General features: G+C 44.6%; 1 protein-coding gene and 1 long non-coding RNA gene across 2 annotated transcripts; both read left to right on the top strand.

The window, feature by feature from the left end:
- Positions 1-4,755: 4,755 nt before the first annotated feature.
- Positions 4,756-5,354, top strand: LOC120441329. Its single transcript, XR_005613993.1, has 2 exons — positions 4,756-5,002; positions 5,096-5,354. It is a non-coding gene; the product is annotated as an uncharacterized LOC120441329 (long non-coding RNA).
- A 2,638-nt stretch (positions 5,355-7,992) lies between these two features.
- On the top strand, positions 7,993-22,387 carry tph2 (tryptophan hydroxylase 2 (tryptophan 5-monooxygenase)). Its single transcript, XM_031728447.2, has 12 exons — positions 7,993-8,091; positions 12,812-13,236; positions 15,253-15,387; positions 15,473-15,656; positions 17,403-17,503; positions 18,878-18,945; positions 19,030-19,226; positions 19,461-19,596; positions 19,750-19,876; positions 20,583-20,678; positions 20,829-20,962; positions 21,079-22,387. The coding sequence occupies exons 1-12, from the start codon at positions 8,046-8,048 to the stop codon at positions 21,251-21,253; spliced, it is 1,824 nt and encodes a 607-aa protein (XP_031584307.2). The 5' UTR covers positions 7,993-8,045; the 3' UTR covers positions 21,254-22,387.
- Positions 22,388-24,186: the final 1,799 nt, after the last annotated feature.

Raw genomic sequence — 24,186 nt, 5'->3', positions numbered from 1 at the left:
GACTGGGACTTTGGGGCCACTTGTCCCCACAAGTATAGTAAACTCCCAGTTTTTGGTCCCCACGAAGATGTTAATACACACACACACACACACACACACACACACACACACACACCTCTCAGGGTTGAAACACTGAATCTGGTTTATGTTGTGAGTGCAGACCACCTCAGCGTCCAGCATGGCTCCACCTGAGGAACACTAACAGGGGGTCCAGTGGAGCTCTTTGGTCTGCGTCGCCTGCCTGATGGTAACAAGGACACAGCTCAGTAATGCTGTGGCCTGGGTGGAGTCCTGAATGGTTCAGGGCCTCCACCTCCTGTAGACTCCATGATGTAGCAGCACACAGCCCTGTGGCGTGTCTGGGTCTAAAATCACCTGCTGATTGTAGTGAGTTGAAGCGGTGCAACACACTTTAATGTGACACATGTTGGAACTACAGGGTGCTGAAGACGGACTACAAAAACTAAATCCTCCTCGATTGGTGGAGGTGATATGAACGAGGCTGGCGTTGAGAGGAGGAGCGTTTGGGGTCGGATTCACCGACGTCGGCACAAACACTTCTTTTAATCCTGAGTTTCAGTTTGTGACTGAAATCAATTCAATTCAGTTTTATTTATATAGCGCCAAATCGCAACAACAGTCGCCTCAAGATGCTTTATATTGTAAGCTAGGCCCTACAATAACACATACAGAGAAAAACCCAACAATCATATGACCCCCTATGAACAAGCACTTTGGCGACAGTGGGAAGCAAAAACTCCCTTTTAACAGGAAGAAACCTCCGGCAGAACCAGGCTCAGGGAGGGGCGGGGCCATCTGCTGCGACCGGTTGGGGTGAGAGAAGGAAGACAGGATAAAGACATGCTGTGGAAGAGAGACAGAGATTAATAACAGATATGATTCGATGCAGAGAGGTCTATTAACACATAGTGAGTGAGAAAGGTGACTGGAAAGGAAAAACTCAATGCATCATGGGAATCCCCGGCAGCCTACGTCTATTGCAGCATAACTAAGGGAGGATTCGGGGTCACCTGGTCCAGCCCTAACTATATGCTTTAGCAAAAAGGCAAGGCAAGGCAAGTTTATTTATATAGCACAATTCAACAACAAGGTGATTCAAAGTGCTTTGCAGAGACATTAAAAACAAAAACAAATAAAAAGCATGATTTAAATTTGATTAAAACAAGCAAACAAACAAACAAAACAGTATATAAAATCAAATATCAAAACAGTAGATAAAATCAGAACAGTAGATAAAATCAGTAGTTAAAAAGTAGGTTTTGAAATTTAAACTTAAGTGTGGATTTGGTGCTTTATTCAAATGCAGCTGAGAATAGGTGAGTCTTCAACCTGGATTTAAATAAACTGAGTGTTTCAGCTGATCTGAGGCTTTCTGGGAGTTTGTTCCAGATATATGGAGCATAAAAGCTGAATGCAGCTTCTCCGTGTCTGGTTCTGACTCTGGGAACTGATAACAGACCGGATCTAGATGACCTGAGGGATCTGGAAGGTTCATACTGGGTCAGGAGGTCACTGATGTATTTCGGTCCTAAACCATTCAGAGCTTTATAGACCAGCATCAGAACTTTAAAGCCTATCCTCTGACGGACAGGCAGCCAGTGTAAAGACCTCAGAGCTGGACTGATGTGGTCCACTTTTTTGGTCTTAGTGAGGACTCTAGCAGCAGAGTTCTGAATGAGCTGTAGTTGTCTGACTGATTTTTAGGTAGACCTGTAAGATGCTGTTACAGTAATCAAGCCTACTAAAGATGAATGCATGGACTAGTTTTTCCAGGTCCTGTTGAGACATCAGATCTTTTATCCTTGAAATATTCTTCAGGTGATAGTAAGCGGATTTTGTTAATGTCTTAATGTGTTTTTCTAAGTTTAGGTCTGCATCCATCACTACACCCAAATTTCTCGCCTGGTTTGTGGTTTTTAGGTGTATAGATTGAAGTTCTCTGGTGACCTGTAATCGTTTTTCTTTTGCACCAAAGACTATTACCTCAGTTTTATTTTTGTTTAGCTGGAGAAAATTGTGGCACAACCAGTCATTAATTTCCTCAATGCATTTACCAAGAGCCTGTACAGGGCCTCGGTCTCCTGGTGACATTGTGATATATATTTGTGTGTCATCTGCGTAGCTATGATAGTTTATTTTGTTGTTCTTTATAATCTGTGCCAGTGGGAGCATGTAAATGTTAAACAGAAGGGGTCCCAAGATGGAACCTTGGGGAACTCCACATGTGATACTTGTCTGCTCAGATGTGAAGTTACCTATTGATACAAAGTATTTCCTGTTTTCTAAGTATGTTTTGAACCAGTTTAGTACAGTTCCTGAAAGACCTGCCCAGTTCTCCAGTCGTTTGAGTAATATGTTGTGGTCAACTGTATCAAATGCTGCACTGAGATCCAGTAAAACTAAGACTGACATTTTTCCACTGTCTGTGTTCAGACATATGTCATTAAACACTTTGGTCAGAGCGGTTTCAGTGCTGTGGTTCTGTCTAAAACCTGACTGGAAGGCATCATAGCAGTTATTCTGTTTTAAGAAGTAATTGAGCTGTTGAGAAACTGCTTTTTCAATAATCTTACTTAAAAATGGGAGATTTGAGATCGGCCTGTAGTTATTCATTTGTGTCTTGTCAAGATTGTCCTTTTTCAGTAGAGGTTTAATTACAGCAGTTTTTAGTGATTCTGGAAACACACCTGATATTAAAGAAAAGTTGACAATCTGTAACAGGTCTGACTCCAAAGTCTTTGAGACCTTTTTGAAAAAAATTGTTGGCAGGACATCTAAACAGCAAGAGGAGGAGTTCAGTTGACCTAAGATGTCCTCCAGGTCTTTGCTGTTAATAGGATGAAACTGTTTGATGGTGTTTAAACAGTTTTTCGGTGGACACAGTACATATCCTGGATCTGCTGTTGATGTATTAATTGCTTGTCTAATCTTTTGGATTTTTCTGTGAAGAATTTGGCAAAGTCATTGCAGGCCATGGTCAAATGAAGTTCAGCTGCCACTGACACAGGAGGGTTTGTTAGCCTGTCAACTGTAGAAAATAAGACCCAGCGTTATGACTGTTTTTGGTGATGATGTCAGAGAAGTAGGACCTCCTTGCACTCCTCAGTTGTAAGTTATAATTGTGAAGTTTCTCTTTATAGATGTCATAATGAACCTGGAGGTTTGTTTTCTCCATCTGCGCTCAGCTTTCCTACACTCTCTTTTTTCATTTTTTCACCAGTGTGGAGTTTCTCCATGGAGACTTTTTCTTTCCAGAGATAACCTTCACCTTAATGGGAGCAATAGTGTCCATTACATTTAACATTTTAGCATTGAAGCTATTGACGAGCTCATTGACTGAACTTCTGGACAGGTCAGGTGTTAATGGGAAGACCTGGTTAAAGATCTCACTACTGTGTTCAGTTATACACCGTTTTGTGATCACTGCTGTTGATATATTTGTGTGGGCTGAGATTTTACTTTCAAAGAAAACACAGTAATGATCAGACAGGCCCACATCAGACACAGCAACCTTTGAAATGCTCAGGCCCTTGGAGATCAGTAGGTCAAGAGTGTGTCCTCTATTATGTGTGGCCTCTGTTACATGCTGAGTCAGCCCAAAGTTGCCCAGAGTGTTACTCAGGTCTTTGGTCCCTTTGTCCTGAGGGTTGTCCACATGGATGTTAAAATCCCCAACAATAATTACACAGTCGAAATCAACACAGATCACAGACAGCAGTTCACTGAGGTCATTAAAAAAGTCTGTGCAGTATTTGGGAGGCCTGTAAACATTAAGAAACATAACTTTGGATGGGGCCTTCAGCTGTAAAGCCACATATTCAAAAGACTGAAAACTTCCAGGAGATAGCTGCTTACATTGAAATGTTTCATTAAATAAGACAGCAACCCCTCCTCCTCTCCTGCTCACCCTGGCCTCACTGATAAAACTGTAGTTAGGAGGGGTCGACTCGATGAGAACAGCTCCACTGTTACTTTGGTCCAACCAAGTTTCAGTTAGAAACATAAAATCAAGGCTGTGCTCAGTGATTAAATCATTAATTAAAAATGTTTTCCCAGCTAAAGATCTAACGTTTAATAAAGCCAACTTAAGTGTTTTAGAGGTATTATTTGCCCCCTCGTGTTTGGGAGCAGTCTGTGGCACACAAGGTATGTTTACTATATTTAAAGATCTTTTAGAGTGCAGCTCTGTGTTTTGACCAGGCCACATGTCTCCTTCTGTCACCTAAAAGTACAGAAATTTTAAAACCTTCTAATAAACAGGGTCCCAGCTTCTCCTGGGAAAAGTCACCACTGCCATAATCCTCGCAGCCCGGACCCTCCACACATCACACATCAGACTGCGGAGACAGGGCATGAAGGTGGTAAGGAGGAACTAAGGGGGGCGAGGCTGGGCAATGTAATTTCGATTGCTCTGTTGAGGGCGGGGCCCGATGGCGAACCTTTGGCTGCTCTGGTAGGGGGTTTATGGGGGACAAAAAGGGATTGGGCCGGGGGGGTAGATCTGAGCCCAGCATTGACCCGCTCCATCATCTCCTCAGTGAATTTCAGGTGTGGGGAGGAGGGAGAAAGGAAAGTTTGAAGCCTAATCTTGAAAGTAGAGATAGTGTCTGTCTCCTGAATCCAAACTGGAAGCTGGTTCCACAGAAGAGGGGCCTGAAAACTGAAGGCTCTCCCTCCCATTCTACTTTTAAACACTCTAGGAACAACAAGTAGGCCTGCAGAGTGAGAGCAAAGTGCTCTAATAGGGTGATATGGTTGTAACATGGCAGACTAATGTGCCTGTGTTAATTCAGCTCCATATTATTGTGTGAAGTTGCACTGGGTTGGGAGTGGTGGTGTGTGTGTGTCACATTTTTGGTGAGTCAATGGCTGGAATAGGGTTGGACTAATTAGAGGCAGGTGTACTGGATTGCACTGATACACTGGTCTACTTATAGCCCACACTACAAACACTGCTGTGTCATTTTGTCTCTCTGTGCAGGTATGTAATGTGATGAAATCTGGTATGTTTGGGATGGATGGGTTTTGCGCTATGAATTCTATAGTGAATGTGTCATTTTGTCTCTCTGTGCAGGCCAGGGCCTATTATATACCACAGCCTAAAGGCAGCAGAGTTGCAGAGGCTGGAGTGACCACTGGCTATCTACTTGCATGGTGGTGGGTGTTAGAGGACAACTGCTAACCCTGTTGAAGTCAACACGTGGAGTGCAACTGACAGTGTGGCATAGCTGGCTCTGGCCTTGGGACTGTGTATTTTTACTTGATTCATAAATGGGACACTGTACTGTTTTATCTTTTGATTATTTGTCAATAAATTATCTTTTAGAATTTTATTGACTGTCATCTTTTTGCTTCGATTTAATGAATGCATGAACTAGTTTTTCTGCGTCACTCTGAGACAGGATATTTCTAATTTTAGAGATGTTGCGCAAATGGAAGAAAGCAGTCTTACATATTTGTTTAATATGTGCGTTGAAGGACATGTCCTGGTCAAAAATGACTCCAAGGTTCTGTGGCGTATGTGTCAGAGTCAAACACACAGAATTTACTGAACACAATCAAACATCCTGCACGTATTGTGGTTGTGATCGCTGCTGCTGGGACAGTTCAGCATACGGGGACAATGGGAGAGGACCACCATGACTGTTGTCACAGTAGAGGGCCCTGCAACTCATTTTGGGTTGGAGGCTTTCCCTCGGACTTGCTACAGGTCAGTAAGAGGACCGTGTGAGGGGAAGTCAGAAGAGGTAGAACTTTTAAGTGTTCACAATTTTATTTTTTGTTGGTGGCAATTTTTGTTTTACTGTGTTTACGAGGCAGCAGCCTATATGAAGTGGGGGAGAAAGGGGGGAAATTGCAAAGGTATGAATGCAGGGAGAACCAATTGAATTAATATCTTTTAATGTAAATGGAGTTCTAAATCCGGTCAAAAGAAGTAAGATTCTGTCTAAATTAAAAAGAGAAAAGGCACAGGTGGCTTTCCTCCAGGAGACCCACCTGAGTCAATCAGAACATGATAAATTGCGAAGACGAGGTTTTAAAAATGTATTTTCGTCTTCATATAAGGCAGGACATAGGAGAGGAGTTGCTATACTTATTTCAAATACAATTAATTATGAACACATATCAGAACTACAGGATGGGGAGGGAAGGTTTATAAAAATTACGGGCAAAATTGAAGGTCTGGAAATGACTTTTATAAATGTGTATATTCCTCCAGGAAGCAACTGGGCAGTATATAAACAAATATTTGATTTAATCGTGAATTCACAAGGTCTGGTAATCTGTGGAGGTGATTTCAATATAAGATTGAACCCTAAACTAGATGTGTCTGGAGCATCTATTTGCCCAAATGCTCTTACAAAAAAATTAAATCTATTGATGGAGGAATTGGGTATAATTGATGTTTGGAGAGAGTTACATCCTTAAAGCAGGGACTACACCCACTACTCGTGTCCCCATAGGACTTATTCTAGAATAGACTATTTCTTTATGTTTAGTAGTGATTGTGCCAGAGTAAGGGAATGTAAAATTAAAACGATAGATCTCTCAGATCATAGTCCCATCTCATTGTCTTTGAGTCTAGAGAAGAAAGCAAGGAAGGTGCTGCGGAAACTGAACTCCAGTATACTAAATGATCCAATATTAAAACAAAAGCTAAGAGAAGAAATAAAGGATTTTCTTGAATTAAATGACAATGAGGAAGTGTCACAGATTATACTATGGGACACCCTAAAGGCAGTAATGAGAGGAAAAATAATTTCAATGACTTCTCATCTGAAAAAGATAAAGCTGCAAAAATGAGTCAACCTTCAGGCAAAGTTAAAACAACTACAATGGGAGGGTGGATACAAAGGTAATTCTGAGATTAAAAAAAAAAAAAAAAGAAATAAAAAAAATAGAGGTTGAAATTGATGAAATCTATACGCAAGAAACTCAAAAGAAAATTGTTCTTTTAAAGCAGAAATATTATGAGATAGCAAGCAAATCCTCTAATCTCTTAGCCTATAAATTGCGTAAACAGAGACTGGAAAACACAATTTTTTAAATAAAAAACCCTCAAACAAAAATCATTGAAAATCAATTAGAGAAAATTCAAGAGAGCTTTGAGTTGTTCTATAAAGAACTGTACACTCAATCACAAACAACGGATGAAATAAAAATGGATAATTTTTTGAATGAATTAAAACTACCAACTCTAACAAATATCCAAAACGAAAGTTTACTCCAACCAATAACAAACAAAGAACTTCACCTGGCAATATCTAAATTAAAAGTAGGCAAGACTCCGGGTTCGGATGGGTAAACTGCAGAGTGGTACAAAAAGCTGAAAGAGGAAGTGTTTCCTATTTTACTGAAAACATTCAACTGGGTTATGCAAAAGGGTCAACTACCCTCCTCGTGGAAGGAAGCCGTTATCTCCATCATTCCCAAGGAGGGTAAAAATAGGACAGAATGTAGCAGTTATCGACCGATCAATGTATTAAATTTGGATTATTAACTATTTACAGCAATCTTGGCACGGAGACTTGAAAAAATTTTACCTGATATAATAGACCTGGACCAGTGTGGTTTCATCCAACAAAGGCAAACAGTGGACAACATAAGGCGTTCCCTACATGTTATGGAACAAATAAATAGAGATCCAGGCAGTGTTGGTGGGACTGGACACTGAGAAAGCCTTTGATTCAGTCAGATGACTTTTTCTTTATAGGGTATCAAAGACTTTTGGTTTTCACAATAAATTCATCTCAATAACACAATCCCTCTATGATAAACCAAGGGCCTGTGTGAAAGTCAACGGAGATCTATCTGAATCTTTTACTCTGGAAAGAGGGACCAGGCAGGGCTGTCCGGTCTCACCACTTCTATTTGCACTCTTTATTGAGCCTCTTGGTCAGTTTATAAGAAACAATACTAAAATTAAAGGTATCGTAATTGCTGGGGAAGAACAAAAAGTTGCAATGTTTGCAGATGACGTCTTGGTCTTTTTGAGGGAACCTGAAGAATGATTTGAGGAGTTGATGTCCTCTCTATCCGACTTTGGAGAACTGTCTAAACAAAACACAGGTAATGACACTAAACTATACGGCATCTAAAACTTTACGAGATAATAATAATAATAATAATAATAATAATAATAATAATAATAATAATAATATAAATTGGGAAGCTGAAACACTTAAATACTTGGGAATAATTCTAACTAAGAATATTTCCAATCTATCACACGTAAAGTATGGTCCTTTGTCACAGGCCATGACATCTGGTTTAGATAGGTGGAATCTGGTGCACTTCTTAAATTTAAATTCAAGGATATCAGCAGTGAAAATGAATGTACTCCCAAGACTATTTATTTAGAACTTTACCTGTTGAAGTAACTCAAACACAGTTTGGGGAATGGGAAAAATGGAGTTTGCGTTTTGTTTGGCAGGGGAAAAAACCAAGAATTAAATTTAGTATTTTACAGTTAAGCAAGGCAAAAGGGGGGGCAATGCTCCCATGTTTAAAATACTATTATTATGTATCTCAGATCATCACTCTGCTGCAGTGGTGTAACCCTGACTTGAAAGCTTAGTGGAAATCCATAGAATTTAATACAACCTCCAAATTTGAACTACAAGCCTCAATTGCAGATAAAAAACTGGCAGACCGTTTAGAAGGTAAAGGAACATGGATAAGCCACACTCTAAAAAATATGGAATAAATTGATTAAAATATGTGGTACTGATCAAATACTAAAAGAATTTAGATGGTGTGCTTACGATACAGATTTTAAACCAAATGAAAGTGATAAAAGATTTCAGTCTTGGATAGAGAGCGGACTAACAACACTCCATTCCTTCACACATAAAGGGACACTACAGAGTTTCCAATCTTTACAAATAAGAAATGGCTTAAGACAAGTAGATTTCTTCAGGTTTCTTCAAATGTGGGATTATTTTAACAAATATTGCAGTATCCCAAACCCAAACTCGGTTGAGTCGGGAATTTTTAAGATAGTTAAATTAGCATATGTTGGTTCTCTGAGAAAACCAATCTCCAAACTATATGATGTGCTTCTTCAGGCAAGGAAGGATACTACCCAAAATATTAAGACCAAATGGGAATTGGAATTAGGGATGGGTATAACAAACGAGAACTGGGAGAGGATTTGTAACTTTCATTGGTACTCAACAAGTTCATTATGTTGGAGAGACCATTGCTGGAAGAATATTATTAGTTTTTTCAAAACCCCTGATCAAACTAAATATAAAAATGGGACAGCGGAATGCTGGAGAAGATGTGGATCAGGAGAGGCACATCATTACCATATCTTTTGGGATTGCCCTAATTTAAAAAATTACTGGCTGGGAATTCATAAAACTCTGTGTGAGGTTTTTAAGATAAAATTTGATATTAATTTTGTAAATTTGTACTTGGGCCTGGTTGCTGGCTCAGTCCAGGGAGAGGACACAAAGCTCTTACAAGCGCTATTAGCGGCCAGCAAAAAATCAATAACCAGAAAGTGGCTAAATCCAACTCCGCCAACACTTGAGGATCGGTTTAATGTGGTTTTTGAAATATTTAAAATGGAAAAATTGACATTCTCCTTAAAAATTAGAAAAGACAAATTCTACAAAATATGGAATAAATGGATTGGCTTTGTGTCCCCCATCCGCCCTGAATTTAGGTAAGAGTAGCCCTGAATTTGTGTATCTCCCATGTATTGTATAATGTCAGGTCGACCCTCTACTTCATAATATGTATTGAATGTACTTTATGTAAATAAGTTAAACATGCTGCATTACGTATACACTGTCAAGCCACAGAGTTCACTTTTTGTTATTTGAATGTAAAACAAAAGGACTAAGAAAAAGTCTTTTTTTTTCTTTTTTTGACTAAATAATATCAATGCACTTTATTGTAACAAGTCCTTTTTCAATAAAAATATAATATTAAAAAAAAAAAAAGCATACAGGGACACTGAGTCCAACTGCACCATGTTCACCTCCAGCCACACACGCTGAACTTTGTCCTCATAAACATCAGCAGCTGTTCTTTGTAGGTGTGCTTCCACCTTAAAATATGTTAAGGACTGAGCACCATCTCTCTCTCTTATTGGAGCTGACCTGTCAGTAACCATGGAGACCACAGTCAGACCCAGCATCGCAGCTCGTCTCAGGAGGCCAGATTATTTACGATGATGCTCGGCTTCGTCTGAATATCAGAAGCTGAAGTTTTCACTTCGTGTCAAGGAGCGAAGAAGGAAAACGCACCTGCAGGGCCGAGCTCAAATCAGAGAGCTGTGCCACTGCACAGTCAGAGTGGGAGGGGTGGTGCAGGTGGAGGTGGAGGGCAGCAGCTCTGCTTGCATCAATGTGAGGAAATGATTCGATTCATCTTCGTAAATGTCACGCCTCCTCCTGTTTGCTCCAAATGTCACCTCAGCTGCTTTCATGTGACTGTTGGATATCTCCTGGCCTCCTCCTCCGCCTCCCCCTCACCACCTCCTCCTCCTCGCCTCCTTAGATTGAAGAAGTTTGGTGTTAAAGGCGAAGAGGAGGAGGAGGAAGATGAAGGTATCGCCTGCAATCAGCTCATAAAGCCTCAGGAACAAAGCAGCCGCGGCTCCTCCTGATGCAGCTTTCATTTCCTGTGTGGCAGGAAATTGTCCACGCTGATAAGCGCCGCCGCCATGATGGCTGTTTATCAGCCAACCATCAGCCGTCCATCACCTGCTTCCCCCCCAACAGGTTTAATAGAAGAGTCTGCTCCTCATGCTCACAGCTGATGAAACCTCAAACTGAAGTTTAAGATCTGAAATGACAAATCAGAGCACAGTGCCGTTCCAGACTCAAACCTCATTAAGTTGAGAGCTGCAGATGTTTACATTCGAACCAGACCACCCTCTCTGATGTCCGCCAGTCGGGGGAGGGGCCACAGCAGAATGTACAGGTGGGAATCACGTGACCCGAGCTGGAATGACATCAGCAGCTTCTATTTAAGCTTCCACTGCTGCTGCTATGAGTAAGGTAAAGGTCAGAGGCGTCATCACCTGATCGGCTCCAGTCGCCACAAGTGATCAGTTCGATTTGTGGTCATATGACTTTCTGTGAGTGAAGGTCAGCTGTGATTGGGCCACAGGATTTATGAACACACAGGCAGGTATTTAAGGTGTGTGAGAGCAGGAAACACGGCCTGACCCCCCTCACCTGTGGGAGTGGTATGGTCCGTCCGAGCTGGAGAGGGCGAAGCCGTGGAGCCTTTCTTACTCTTTTATGTCCTTCCCGTCACATGACACTTGACATCAGCAGGAAATCACTCAGGTGGCGTGACCAGGTGTGTCAGGGGAACGGCTTTTAAACACTCAGCTCCCTGTCTGTGTGTTTGTGTGTGTGTGTCTGTGTGTGTGTGTGTGTGTCTGTGTGTGTGTGTGCTTGTGCGTGTGTGTGTGTCTGTGCGTGTGTGTCTGTGTGTGTGTGTGTGTGTGTGTGTGTGTGTGTGTGTGTGTCTGTGTGTGTCTGCCTGTGTGTGTGTGTGTGTGTGTGTGTCTGTGTGTGTGTGTGCTTGTGCGTGTGTGTGTGTCTGTGCGTGTGTGTCTGTGTGTGTCTGTGTGTGTGTGTCTGTGTGTGTGTGTGTCTGCCTGTGTGTGTGTGTGTGTGTGTGTGTGTGTGTGTGCTTGTGCGTGTGTGTGTGTCTGTGCGTGTGTGTCTGTGTGTGTGTGTGCGTGTGTGTCTGCGTGTGTGTCTGTGTGCGTGTGTCTGTGTGTGTGTGTGTATGTGCTTGTGTGTGTCTGTGTGTGTACATGTGTCTGTGTGTGTGTGTGTGTGCGTTTGTGTGTGTGTCTGTGTGTACATGTGCATATGCGTGTGTGTGTGTGTGTGTGCGTGTGTGTGTCTGTGTGTGTGTGTGTGTGTGTGTGTGTCTGTGTGTGTGTGTGTATGTGTGTGTGTGTGTGTGTGTATGTACTTGTATGCGTGTGTCTGTGTGTGTGTGTGTGTGTGTGTGTGTGTGTGTGTGTGTGTGTGTGTGCGTGTGTGTGTGTGTGTGTGTGTGTGTGTGTGTGTGTGTGTGTGTGTGTGTGTGTCTGTGTGTGTGTGTCTCTGTGTGTGTGTGCTGTGTGTGTGTGTGTGTGTGTGTGTGTGTGTGTGTGTGTGTGTGTGTGTGTGTGTGTGTGTGTGTGTGTGTGTGTGTGTGTGTGTGTGTGTGTGTGTGTCTCTGTGTGTGTGTGTGTGTGTGTGTGTGTGTGTGTGTGTGTGTGTGTGTGTGTCTGTGTGTGTGTGTGTGTGTGTGTGTGTGTGTGTGTGTGTGTGTGTGTGTGTGTGTGTGTGTGTGTGTGTGTGTGTGTGTGTGTGTGTGTGTGTGTGTGTGTGTGTGTGTGTGTGTGTGTGTGTGTGTGTGTGTGTGTGTGTGTGTGTGTGTGTGTGTGTGTGTGTGTGTGTGTGTGTGTGTGTCTGTGTGTGTGTGTGTGTGTGTGTGTGTGTGTGTGTGTGTGTGTCTGTGTGTGCGTGTGTGTGTGTGTGTGTGTGTGTGTGTGTGTGTGTGTGTGTGTGTGTGTGTGTGTGTGTGTCTCTGTGTGTGTGCTTGTGCGTGTGTGTGTGTGTGTGTGTGCTTGTTTAAACATCTTTGTGACGACCAGTAATTGGGGGACAAATGGTGGTCCTCCTGGCTTTGAAGGCTCAGCTGTGGTTAGGTCATGGTTGGGGTCAGGCATTAGCTCCTGCTGGTTAGAGTGAGACAGCAGGTAAAGTGTTACATTAGTTCAATGTCCTCATGGAGGCGTGAAAACGAGTGTGTGTGTTTTCAGGTGCGTCTCTGAGCTGGTGCGTGTGTTCCTATGATGTCACTCTGCAGCCAAAGTCTTCGCCCACTTTGAGACTGCTGTGGGTGTCTGTGTGGGTGGAGCTTACCTCCCCTCCCCCTCCTGGGGGAGTATTTGTGAGGAGGCGGGTCGGCAGCGGCTCACAGCTCCAGCAGCATCAGCAGCAGCATCCTCCTCTTCGTCCTCCTGAGCAGCTGCAGAGCGGCAGGCTGGAGTCCTGGTACTCATACACTCACTGGTTCCCGATGGCGTCGGGCCATGTGATGAAGGACGACGACGAGCACATCCCCAGGATGCAGCCGGCCATGATGATGTTCTCCAGCAAGTACTGGTCGCGGCGCGGGCTGTCGCTGGACTCGGCCATGTTTGACCAGCAGCATCAGCGGCAGCGGCACACCGGCGGACAGATGGTGAGGAGTCTTCATCCTCTTCCTCTCAGAGTAACTGGGTATTTTTACTTGAGTACTGTAGCTGAGAGCAGCTTCAGGACTTTATTGATCGCTGATCAGGAGAAGATAATAAGAAACTTTTTATTTCTCAAATTCTGCTCCAAAAATTCAAAGTCAAACTAATCTATTTCTACTTTTAGTACTTTTTTACCTTTATTGGCTAACCGCACAACCTTCTTGCTGAAGAGCCTCTGAGCAAGGCAGTAATCCAATCAGTATTCATCCAGGCAGCAGAAACAGATCAATCAATTAAAAAAACTGCCCAGAGCGATCAGATCAATAACTGAAGGTTCATCTCCACTGTCTAATTCAACCCTCTGTTTTATGGAGGACCAAATGTGCCAAAAAAAAATCTACAGGAACACATGGATGTGACATGAATTAATGTTACCAAGTTCTTTCTGTGATACTCTTTATTTACATTCACTTTAATTGATTTATTCCTTTTATTTCTGTTTTTATCGCTGCACCGTTTTCTCTGTTAACATCTTTTTCTAATAACAGGAAATCTGTCAAGCAGACAAATGCAGATCCAAAGTGCAGAAAAACAAATGCAAATAAAATTTACACCCTAGCATGAAACGATTAGCCTAAAATGATGTTTAATAATGTTTCTGGACTGTGTTGAAGCAATATTTCTTTATTTTCTTTAGCCCAACATGAACGACCTGCAGTCAGGCTGACGGCTCTGTGTTGTTTACATCAAACGTGAAATATTCCCTTCATGCAGCTTTGCAAGCAGCGTTTTCCTGCCAGTCGGCTTGCAGGGATCAATGTTCGTCCACAAAAGACAAAAACCGTCCGCAATGCAGACACTGAAGAAGAGCGAAGGGTAAAGTCCAGGCTCAGCATGAGGTAAAGAGTACACTCAGAGTACTCAGAGTACTCAGAGTTGTCTGTCCGTGCTCGCTGTGGCGCCTTTGCCTTTAAAGTTCTGGGTAAGCGGCGTGTCGTGCGTGTCGTCGGTTGCTAGGCTGCAGGCTGTTTGTCTGAGCATCCGTCAACAGCTCCACATCTTTATTTCATGACGCTAACAGCTGTCAGAGGAAGCTGCTTCACGCCACCGCCACCGTGTGTTTGAACAGCAGCTCTGGGGAAATTCGCTGCCGTTGGCATCAGATAACAGCTTCACACCTTTATGAGGCCGGCCTATCAGAGGGAGCGATCACACCGATGGCGTTACTGAGAGGAAGTCACCCAACCAGAAACAGAACCGTGCTTTAGTTTGTGCAGCGAAAACAAAAGCACGCAGGTAAAAAGGTTTAGGGTGGAGAAAAGGCTCCATCAGCTGATGAAGGTCAGGTGACCTGCAGACACACAGGTACAGTTTAAATTCACTCACAGCAGCAGAAGCACCTCAGCCTGACTCCTGGTCAAACACTGCCCCTGCTGGTGGCAGTCTGAGCTAAATCTGCACAGGACACGGACAACTCATCCTCCTCTGTCACTCCGACCTTTTGCATGTTCCCTTCACTGCATCCATGAACCTCCTCTGAGCTCTGAGCTCTTCTCCTCCTGCTCCACCCTTCACCTTTCCTTCTCTGCACACGCTCAGACCATCTCAGCCTCTCTGAGTCTGAGCGGTCCCCCTGATAACAGGATTCTGTCCACACTGCTCACTCGCAACGAACATCCGAGCATCTCCACATCTCCAAACCTTCACAGCAGCTTTCACCTCCATCTTTAAACCTTTCCTTTCACCCCTGGCACTCTTTCTCCACCCACTCCACCCTGCCTGCACACTCCTCTTGAACCTGGAGCTGCTGCTTCCTGTACCGTTGGACTGAGAGCTGACTCACTGTTGCCCCCTCAGGTGCAGAGTAGCATTAACATCCACAGTTGTAGTGCCTTCAAGTGGGAGGGCCCAAATGAGACCTCCATCGCAGAGTCAGAGAGCTGATTGGTTGATGCTTCTAAACACTTCATTATGTCACAATAACCCCACGTTCTTCATCATGTTTGTGTTGCTGCTGTCAGTCGAGGCGTCCGTCCTTCTGTCCCATCAACGAGAAGCTGGACAAAGAGGGCGCCGAGGATTCTGGGAAAACAGCGGTGGTGTTTTCTCTGAAGAACGAGGTCGGCTGTCTGGTCAAAGCTCTCAGACTGTTTCAGGTCAGGAAGCCCTCAAAAACAGATCACACCTGAACCTCTGCCCCGCCTCCACCTTCACCCTCTCTCTCCTCATGTCCTCCCGCAGGAGAAGCATGTGAACCTGAACCACATCGAGTCTCGGATGTCGAAGCGAGTTCCTAACGAGGTGGAGATCTTTGCAGACTGCAGCTGCAGCAAGAAAGAATTCAACGAGCTGCTGGAGCACCTCAAAGACCACGTGAACATCGTGTCCTTCAATACGCCAGCACATGTGTGGTGTGTCGAAGCAGGTATGAGCGCGCTCAGACGCACACACCTGGATTTCTGGGTGCTTTCTGTTTTTGTCTTTACAGCTACTGCTTTAGTTTTAGTCGACTAAATGTGATGTGATTACAGCCAATGTAATCTGAAATTAATTTAGTGACTCAAATCTAAAATTTAAAAGTTTGTCGTGTTTTGAGAGGTGAGTGTTTCTCCACGCTGTTTACAAAGACTGCATCTCTTCTTCTCTTCCTCTTCTGTTGCGTTTTCATGGGAGTGGGCTGAATTGCCCCTCCCTCGCTGATTATAAGGAGCAGATCAAACGCTGCACAAGGAGGTCACTTGTGATTGGATCACTTCACACTCACCCCGCCATTTCTGTAGTACCTGATTAGTTCATCTTGTTTTGACTAAAAGAGTGGCCAGTTTCTAGATACGTGCATAAAACGCCAAAGGTGGAGGAAAAGAGAAGTCGTAGGTGTTCGCATGCCGTGGAGCAACATTTATGGGATCACACCTGTTTTATTGCTGGAGAAGGCATCCACTTCACCAAAGAAACAAAAACAGAAAGGAAAGAGACAATGCCATCGACATCTAAACAAAATACATTGTCTTCCTCCGCAGCTCAAGTTCATCTCCTGAGCTGAAGTCAGGGAGCTAACACATGAAAACATGCATAAACTAGCCCATTTATTCCTGATATTGTCACATTTTGCCAGTTAGTGTCCTAAAAATCACACTTTTCCTATGATAAACAGTTTTGACATTCTCACATTGTATGGCAGCAGCTCACACAGGCTAACCAACGCTAACAAAGCAGCTAACACAAGCTAAAAGCAGCAAAAACTGCAGCTAACAGAGGGTAACAATAGCTAAAAAGGCTAACAAACGCTAACAGCAGCTAGCAAACACTATTAAAAACTAACAGAGGCTAAGAGCAGCTAACAGAGGCTAACAGAGGCTAACAGAGCAGCTAACACGAGCTAAAAGCAGCTAAAACTGCAGCTAACAGAGGCTAAGAATAGCTAAAAAGGCTAACAAACACTAACAGCAGGTAGCAGACACTATCAACAACTAACAGAGGCTAAGAGCAGCTAAAATAGCAGCGCTTACCAACAGCAAAGTTCAGGATATCCTCAACAGCTCAGCTCAGTATCGCTGTCAACAGTCAGAAGTGAGCCTGTTTTAATCGACTTCGTATCAGATTCCTTTAAGAAAGTTTTACAGCCTCTTCAAGACTAAATGAAGGCGGAGCTTCTCACCAAGCATTGACCTCTGAGGTAAACAGTGGACTGGTACAGTAAAAACTGGCCAGATCCTGTCTGGAATGACTCACTACAGATGAATGTTGGACGGAGTTTTTGAGGAGACTCAGGGGTAAAACTTTTTTAAAAAAGGAATATTGCAAAGTATTTAATCAACTGTATCCATGTTTTATTTCCTAATTTATTGCTAATTGTCGATATTATTCAAATAGTGAATAGAAAAATGGTTTGATACACAAACAGTCGTAGAACATGCTGGCCACCGTGGACAGTACGGTCTAAATGTAATATTTTCTCTTTGCTGAGTAAAATGTTTGTCCTACAGCAGCCAGCATAGCTAGGATTATATACTTGAATTATGAGGGCCAAGAAAACAGAACTCAGCTGACTCAGTCTGCAATCGACTGATATACACACTGTAAAATGAAAAGCATGAATGTAAAAGTTTGACTGACAGGCAAAGCGTTGTGAGTGTTTGAGCGTTGTGAGGCTTCTCTGTGTTCTCCTCAGATGAAGACGAGGTTCCCTGGTTTCCCATGAAGATCTCTGAGTTGGATCAGTGCTCTCACAGAGTGCTGATGTACGGGTCCGAGCTAGACGCCGACCATCCCGTGAGTCGTTTCAGTTCAACTTTATTTATAAAGAACAGCTCACAGACGCCTGCAGCGTGAATTCATCTTACGGTGCGTTCACACCAAATGCGATAGACGCGACCAAAAAGCGCCAGACGCCCCTAGCTGGTGGCGTGCACATTTGCACCTCGAAGCGCGTCCAAAGCGAATTGGTCGCGCTTTAAAATATGCAATTTTCACGCGCGTGAAGCGGAAATGTGGGAGGAAGTAGTGCCAGACGGTATGTTTGCCAGATGGCAGCTGTTGATCTAGCGTTTGAAGAGAGCGTCTCCCTTCTCTATTCACTGTGGAGAGCAGAGCAGCGGCGTAAAGGACGCGTTGCACATTAGTCATTACAAAAATTTATTTGAAATAATATTAAGATGCTCAAACAGAAAAACATTAAACATAAATATATAAAATATAACTATTTACAGAGAGACAGGAATAAAAAGGACCCAGCTTAGAGTGGAAGAGCCTCAGGGAGAAGGAGGAGAAAAACAAGAACATTGTCTCTGCCCTGGAGAGCTGCTGCCTCATCAGAAAACTACTGATTGCTAGAATGAATGGCTTTGGCTGGACCTGCCCCTTTGAACTAGGTCAGAGCATCACGTCACCAGGCTCCTGATTGGTTGTTGCGGAGCGACTTGACGCTTGAGTTGAGATTTTTCCAACTCGAGCGGTAGACGCGATAAGCGCGGATGCGTCAGTCGCGCTACTTGGTTGCCTGAATCAGGCAGAAAAGCGTTTTCGCAACGCAAATCTGCTTCTGAAGTTTCGCGTGACCCCCAGTCGCGCTCCTCCATTGACTCTACATGTAAACATGAAGCTCTGGTCGCGTCTATCGCGTTCGGTGTGAACGCACCCTTACACTCGAGACAAAGAGGGGGGCAGAGTGCAGTGTTTAGGGCCTTTGTGTGCAGGTCAGGGTGTTAAGTTTCTCCTTCAGGCCTTCAGGCTCATCTCCTTGTGCACCTCTGGACCTCCTCCAGCTGTTTTCATTCAAGAGGAAACTTTAACTGAGCCTGCAGCTGTCCAGCCTGTAGGTCAGGAAGTGAGACCTGCAGAGTGAGTTCCTCACTACAAGTTGAGGTGCTGAGTTCAATGTGCTGCTCATCTGCCCCCTCACGTGGAAGAGGCGGGGATTTTTACAGACACCTGCTCGCTCTTCAATATACACGCAACAAATTCGTCTTTGGGGCTTCGACACGCTGGAGGAGGTCTAGCTGACGTGTCAGATGTCAGCCTTTCTTGGCGGGACGTACGAACGGCAGCAAAGCCCCAAGCAGCCCAGAGGTGCACGCGAAGGTAGCAGAAAGCCGGGCATGATGGGATATCTGTACTCTGACTGTGTGTCCACTTCCTTCCTGTCAGGGGTTTAAAGATAATGTTTATCGCCAGCGCAGGAAGTACTTTGTGGAAGTGGCCATGAATTATAAGTTGTAAGTATGTTCGTCCGTGTCCTTGTGTTTTCTCGTGTTTCACCTCTCAAGTGTTTCACGTCTCATGTGCCCTTCCCCCCACAGTGGGCAGCCCATCCCTCGTATCGAGTACACGGAGGAGGAGGTGAGGACGTGGGGCGTGGTGTTCAGAGAGCTGACCAAACTGTACCCGACTCACGCCTGCAAAGAGTACCTGAAGAACCTACCGCTGCTCACTAAGCACTGTGGCTACAGAGAGGACAACATCCCGCAGCTGGAGGACGTCTCACTCTTCCTCAGAGGTACGTCTCTCTGAACACGTTGGGTCCAGGTAAGCCGCTCACCTGGACTCAGGTGACCCATGAGTCATATTACAGATTCCAGAAGTTCTGCTGAAACATGAAGCGCTGTTGGTGACTGCCCCGCCTCTTTGATGACATAATCCCTGCGCGGTGACGTTTGTTGACGGATGAAAACGTGCCAGAGCTGAACAGGGTGATGACCTCACTTCCTGTGTGACTTCCTGTGTGTTTCAGAGCGCTCTGGCTTCACCGTTCGCCCGGTGGCGGGTTATCTGTCTCCCAGAGACTTCCTGGCTGGTTTGGCCTACAGAGTCTTCAACTGCACTCAGTACGTCCGGCACAGCACCGACCCGCTCTACACCCCCGAGCCGTGAGTACCTCCACCTCACATCCAGCTTTCATCCATCTCTAGTTTGATAAGTTTAATGATCTCCAGCTCAGCATCACGCAGACAAAAAGGTGAAAAATACTCTCTGTAAATTCACTAGTTGTAGTGACACTTCTTTCCTCCACCTCCTCTCAGAGATACGTGTCACGAGCTGCTGGGTCACGTCCCCCTGCTGGCTGATCCAAAGTTCGCCCAGTTTTCTCAGGAGATCGGTCTGGCCTCGCTGGGAGCGTCTGACGAGGACGTTCAGAAACTCGCCACAGTGAGTTTCATCGTCATGGTAATGCTGCAGAGGGTTCAAATCCAGCTGTGGGAGGTTTACAGAAGACTTAGGATCAAAGAAATGGAAATAAATCAGTAAAATTATAAATAAATCTCTCTTTAAGAGTAATGGTACTAAAAATAGCAGCTGTATGACATTAAATATTTTATACCCTATTACATGTTAATTATATTATTTAGAAAATAATTTTTTCATGTTTTGTTTGAGAACGATGAGAGTCTTATTCTCATCTTATTTAATGATGAAGTGTCAGCTGATGGTGGCGCTAGAAAAACATGTTTCATCACCAACATGTTTTAACTTTACAGCATCACTTTAAAGTGGATCTGTTCTGTTAGAGTAACAGAGTAAAAGTACTCAGTTACTTTGAAGCCCTCTAACTCAGTACAAAACAGAATCAACAATGCAAAGACATGCGCTCTAAAGACTCAGTTTCACACAGTTTTTATAGTCATACATCTCCATGACATCACAGAGATGGGACAGAAGCCCCACCCAGCTGCTGCTCAGAGCTTCTGTTTGTGAGGGTTAGCGAGGTTACACCACCTGTGGTGCAAACTGGTATCACATGAAAGCACAGGCCATCTGAACTTCAGCTGATGTCTCTAACACAGAGGTTTGGACATGATTCCATAGAAACCATTTTTAAAGAGATCAATCAGTGATGGAGCCTCCTGTGTTTCAGTGTTATTTCTTCACCATCGAGTTCGGACTGTGCAAACAGGACGGTCAGCTGAGAGCTTATGGAGCCGGTTTACTGTCGTCTATTGGAGAGCTGAGGGTAACACACACACAACGCACACAACGCACACAACGCACACAACGCACACACACACACAACGCACACACACACACAACGCACACACACACACATGCATGCACGCACACACAGATGGTGGAAGTGATGTTTGTCTCCTGATGTTTTTCCCAGCATGCCCTGTCTGAAAAGGCATGTGTGAAGATGTTTGACCCGAAGACGACCTGTAACCAGGAGTGTCTCATCACCACCTTCCAGGAGGTTTACTTCGTGTCGGAGAGCTTCGAGGAGGCCAAGGAGAAGATGAGGTAAGCAGCGAGTAGTCCCTGAATGCATCGTGAGTGTTTTAAAGTCTGAACAGGAACTAAACTCCTGCCTGGACCGAGCCCGCCGTGACTTCCTGTGCGTGCTTCCTTTTCCACAGAGAGTTTGCAAAGACAATAAAGCGCCCGTTCTCTGTGTACTACAACCCGTACACTCAGAGCGTCGACCTGCTCAAAGACACCCGCAGCATCGAGGACGTGGTGCAGGACCTGCGCAGCGACCTCACCACCGTCTGCGACGCCTTGGAGAAGATGAACACCTACATGGGCATCTGAAGCTGGGGATGCACCACCAAGCTTCTGCAGAACATCAGCCGCCATCACGCATCCATCTACGCCTCTGAGTCCAATGTAGCAACCACAGGAAGTTATCAGCTCTCATACCGGCTCATAGTCTGTATCACAGCACTACGAATCCATCAATGACGACTTACTGATCAGCTCAAAGGTTACCGAGACCCTGCCCAAGCAGCTGCAGGTGTTTCCTCATGAAGGCAGATCCAGGACGAGGCCCACTCCCTGTAAGGCTCCCCACGCCGATCCAAAGCTGCGTTCACACGAACCACAGAGCAAAGTTTCACCTCGCTGCGTGCAGCATTCACGTCCCCCCGTCGCTCCATTTGACCACCTGCAAAGAGTCAAAGGCCTGTTTTTGACACTTTCAAACCATTTAAGTTCATCTGAATCCCGTCTCGTTCGCTGCATTTCCGGCTGAACCGCTGCAAAGCATGGCAGCGGTTAGCTCAATACAATCAACTCATCAGAGCAGCAGGTCGTGAGTAAGAAGGATGTCCAATAAGACCCTCGCACGTTGACTCACCTCTTTCAAAACCCCCTTCAGCCGACCCGCAGTCCATCGTAAAAATTAACTTTCTGTAATTTTTCACCTCAAAGACCTGTTTCTCCTTTACGTTGGCGCCAAACTGCACAGGCTACCATGGCACTTACTCAGCTGTGTGATGGATCCACAGTTCAGCTCAAAGTGAACAAGAAGAGAAATCGTGCGACTCCCGCCTCATTCACACTGCGATTCCTCTGGCGTCCGTCTGAGCTCTCGCCATACTTCCTGTCAGCAGGATCGAGTGAATACATTGTTTATTGCATCAAAGCGCATTCGCCTCTCTTCGTGTTGCGTCGTTTTCGATGTCATGGCGTGAAAGCTTCCCTTCGTGTTTGGTGTGAACGCTCCATCTGAAGGTCCTCCCCTCTGATGAGCTTTGAGCATCGAGGTCACGTGACTATAGAGCATCAATGAGTCATGTGATCTGACTGTGGAGGGGAAGAGTTTGTGTGATCTGTGGACTAAACAGGCGGCGCTCTCAGCCTTTGCTGACTGGCCGTGGCTGACTGAACTTCCTGTGCTGCTGTGTTGTTTCTGTACACACCTGTAAATGATGAACCATTAAAGCTCCCGAGTGTCGCAGGTCTCTGTGTCTTCATTTTTACTTGCAGCCCGCCTGCACCAGCAAAGGGCGTCCGACAGGTGGGGCTACCTGTGGTTTTAGTCCAAGGTCACAGTCTGCTGAAGTCCTCTGACACCCACCCTCATCATGGTACAAACTCAGTGTGTCCTCCAGATATTTGTGGGTGGTGGTTTGTTTTTGGCTGACTTATGGTTATAGTTTCGGGCCCTTCCTGAACAGCTGGGGGGTTTAGGGTTTTAGAGAGAGGTTTGACTTTTAACCGAGACTCGGAGTCGTTCCATCAGAGTCGGCTTTTCAGTGAGTTTGTGTCAGTGGGACGTGATCCTGTTTTCAGGTTTCATGGCCCCACACCCAGCTTTAACCCAGGTTTGAATCTGCAGCTCATAGAAAGGAGAAATGTCCTCTTTCTCTTTTAACCTTGTTCAAACGTAAAGGCACAGCTTTTTCTTAAAGTCTGGAAAAACTCTTTCCTAATTGGATCAGGCTGATGTACCACTGTACTGAAGGAAGGATTAGGACCCAGAGTGCAGGACGAAGGAGACGAGATGTGGAAGCACTTCAACTTTGCTACTGGGAACTTATGAAGAAGAGAATAAACATGAAACTAAGGTTAATAATACATTTGATTTGAAAGCGCCTTTCAAAACACTCAAGGCCGCTGTACACAGTAGAGTAAAAAGCAACATAAAAGCAAGGAGTTTACACAATCATAAAACATAAACAGGAACTAACTGAACAGGTGACAGATTCAATACCAACAGAAAGGTAAACCAACACGGGGATAAGACGGAGGACTAAACACAGATAAGATATAAAGTAAATGTACACAACCTTCTACTAAAGACTGGGTGATGGTTACACTGAGAAAGAAAGTACATGAGTTAATAATAAAGGGGAGGGGCTCACAGAGTGCAGGTGCTAAGGTGAGTACAAGGTACGACCTGTAACGAGTGACCCAAAGAGCCGAGACGGCGACGACATGTTTGCAACATATGGCGGCGCGCGATTGTGCACAGCGCCAAAAGTTAAGGCCGAGTTTTTAAAAGTGATGAAGAGCAGGCAAAACGTGTGAGGTCCTACAGCAGCAGCATTTCAAACCGATTTAAAGACGTAGCCTGGAACACATCCAGCTGAAACGCATCAGAACCAACACAATAAAACTTTTACTGTCAGTGACATGGCTAAAAGAACCTGACGCAGGTGTTTACTTCCTGATCTGTTAGATTCTCTAATGAGCCTAGAAATCCCTCCCTGGATCTTCGGACTAATAATTCCTACTTAGTAATTTTCCTTCTTTTACCGAGTCGCCTCCTTTCAGCTTCTGCAGCGTCACGGTTTAAACTGGGACATGTTTCCTTTAACCGAACCCCTTCCATACAGTTTGGTCTTGTCAAAGAGGTGAAAGGATTTTAAAGAGGTAGATGTGACTCATAAACACATAAAAGTAAAGCACCAACCCTCCGAAGGATCATTTACAAAGAACAGAAACTAAAGACATGTTTTTGTTGGTAAAATAAAGAATTCAGGTTGTTGACTTTTAGTTTCAGTGGACTGTGATGGCAGACTGAAACATTCACGGTGTGTCACAGTCAGGCTACGGCACAGAAACACCTCCGGGCAGTTATTTGGGTTCATGTTTGAGCCCCAAACTTTATTTTAGCTTGCAGTCTGGTCCTGTTACCTCTATCGTGTAAACATGTGCGTGGACTGACCCACAGGCACGACATGCTCCTCAGCTTCCTGACACTCTGCTGCCACCACGCTGTGGCTTTCCCTCTTTATCGA

The sequence above is a fragment of the Oreochromis aureus genome, linkage group 7 (genome assembly GCF_013358895.1).
Source record: "Oreochromis aureus strain Israel breed Guangdong linkage group 7, ZZ_aureus, whole genome shotgun sequence".
In the NCBI taxonomy this organism is placed as follows: Eukaryota; Metazoa; Chordata; class Actinopteri; order Cichliformes; family Cichlidae; genus Oreochromis; species Oreochromis aureus.
Note: the sequence above shows the minus strand (reverse complement) of the source record. Positions and strands in the feature narration are given on the sequence as shown.

What these genes read in the sequence shown, in the direction of transcription:
- tph2 (XM_031728447.2), top strand. Translation starts at nt 8,046, where the DNA reads ATGTCCTCTCTATCCGACTTTGGAGAACTGTCTAAACAAAACACAG. An exon ending in CCGCTCTACACCCCCGAGCC is followed by an intron (nt 19,597 to 19,749) that starts GTGAGTACCTCC and finishes ACCTCCTCTCAG; the next exon opens with AGATACGTGTCACGAGCTGC. An exon ending in ACGTTCAGAAACTCGCCACA is followed by an intron (nt 19,877 to 20,582) that starts GTGAGTTTCATC and finishes CCTGTGTTTCAG; the next exon opens with TGTTATTTCTTCACCATCGA.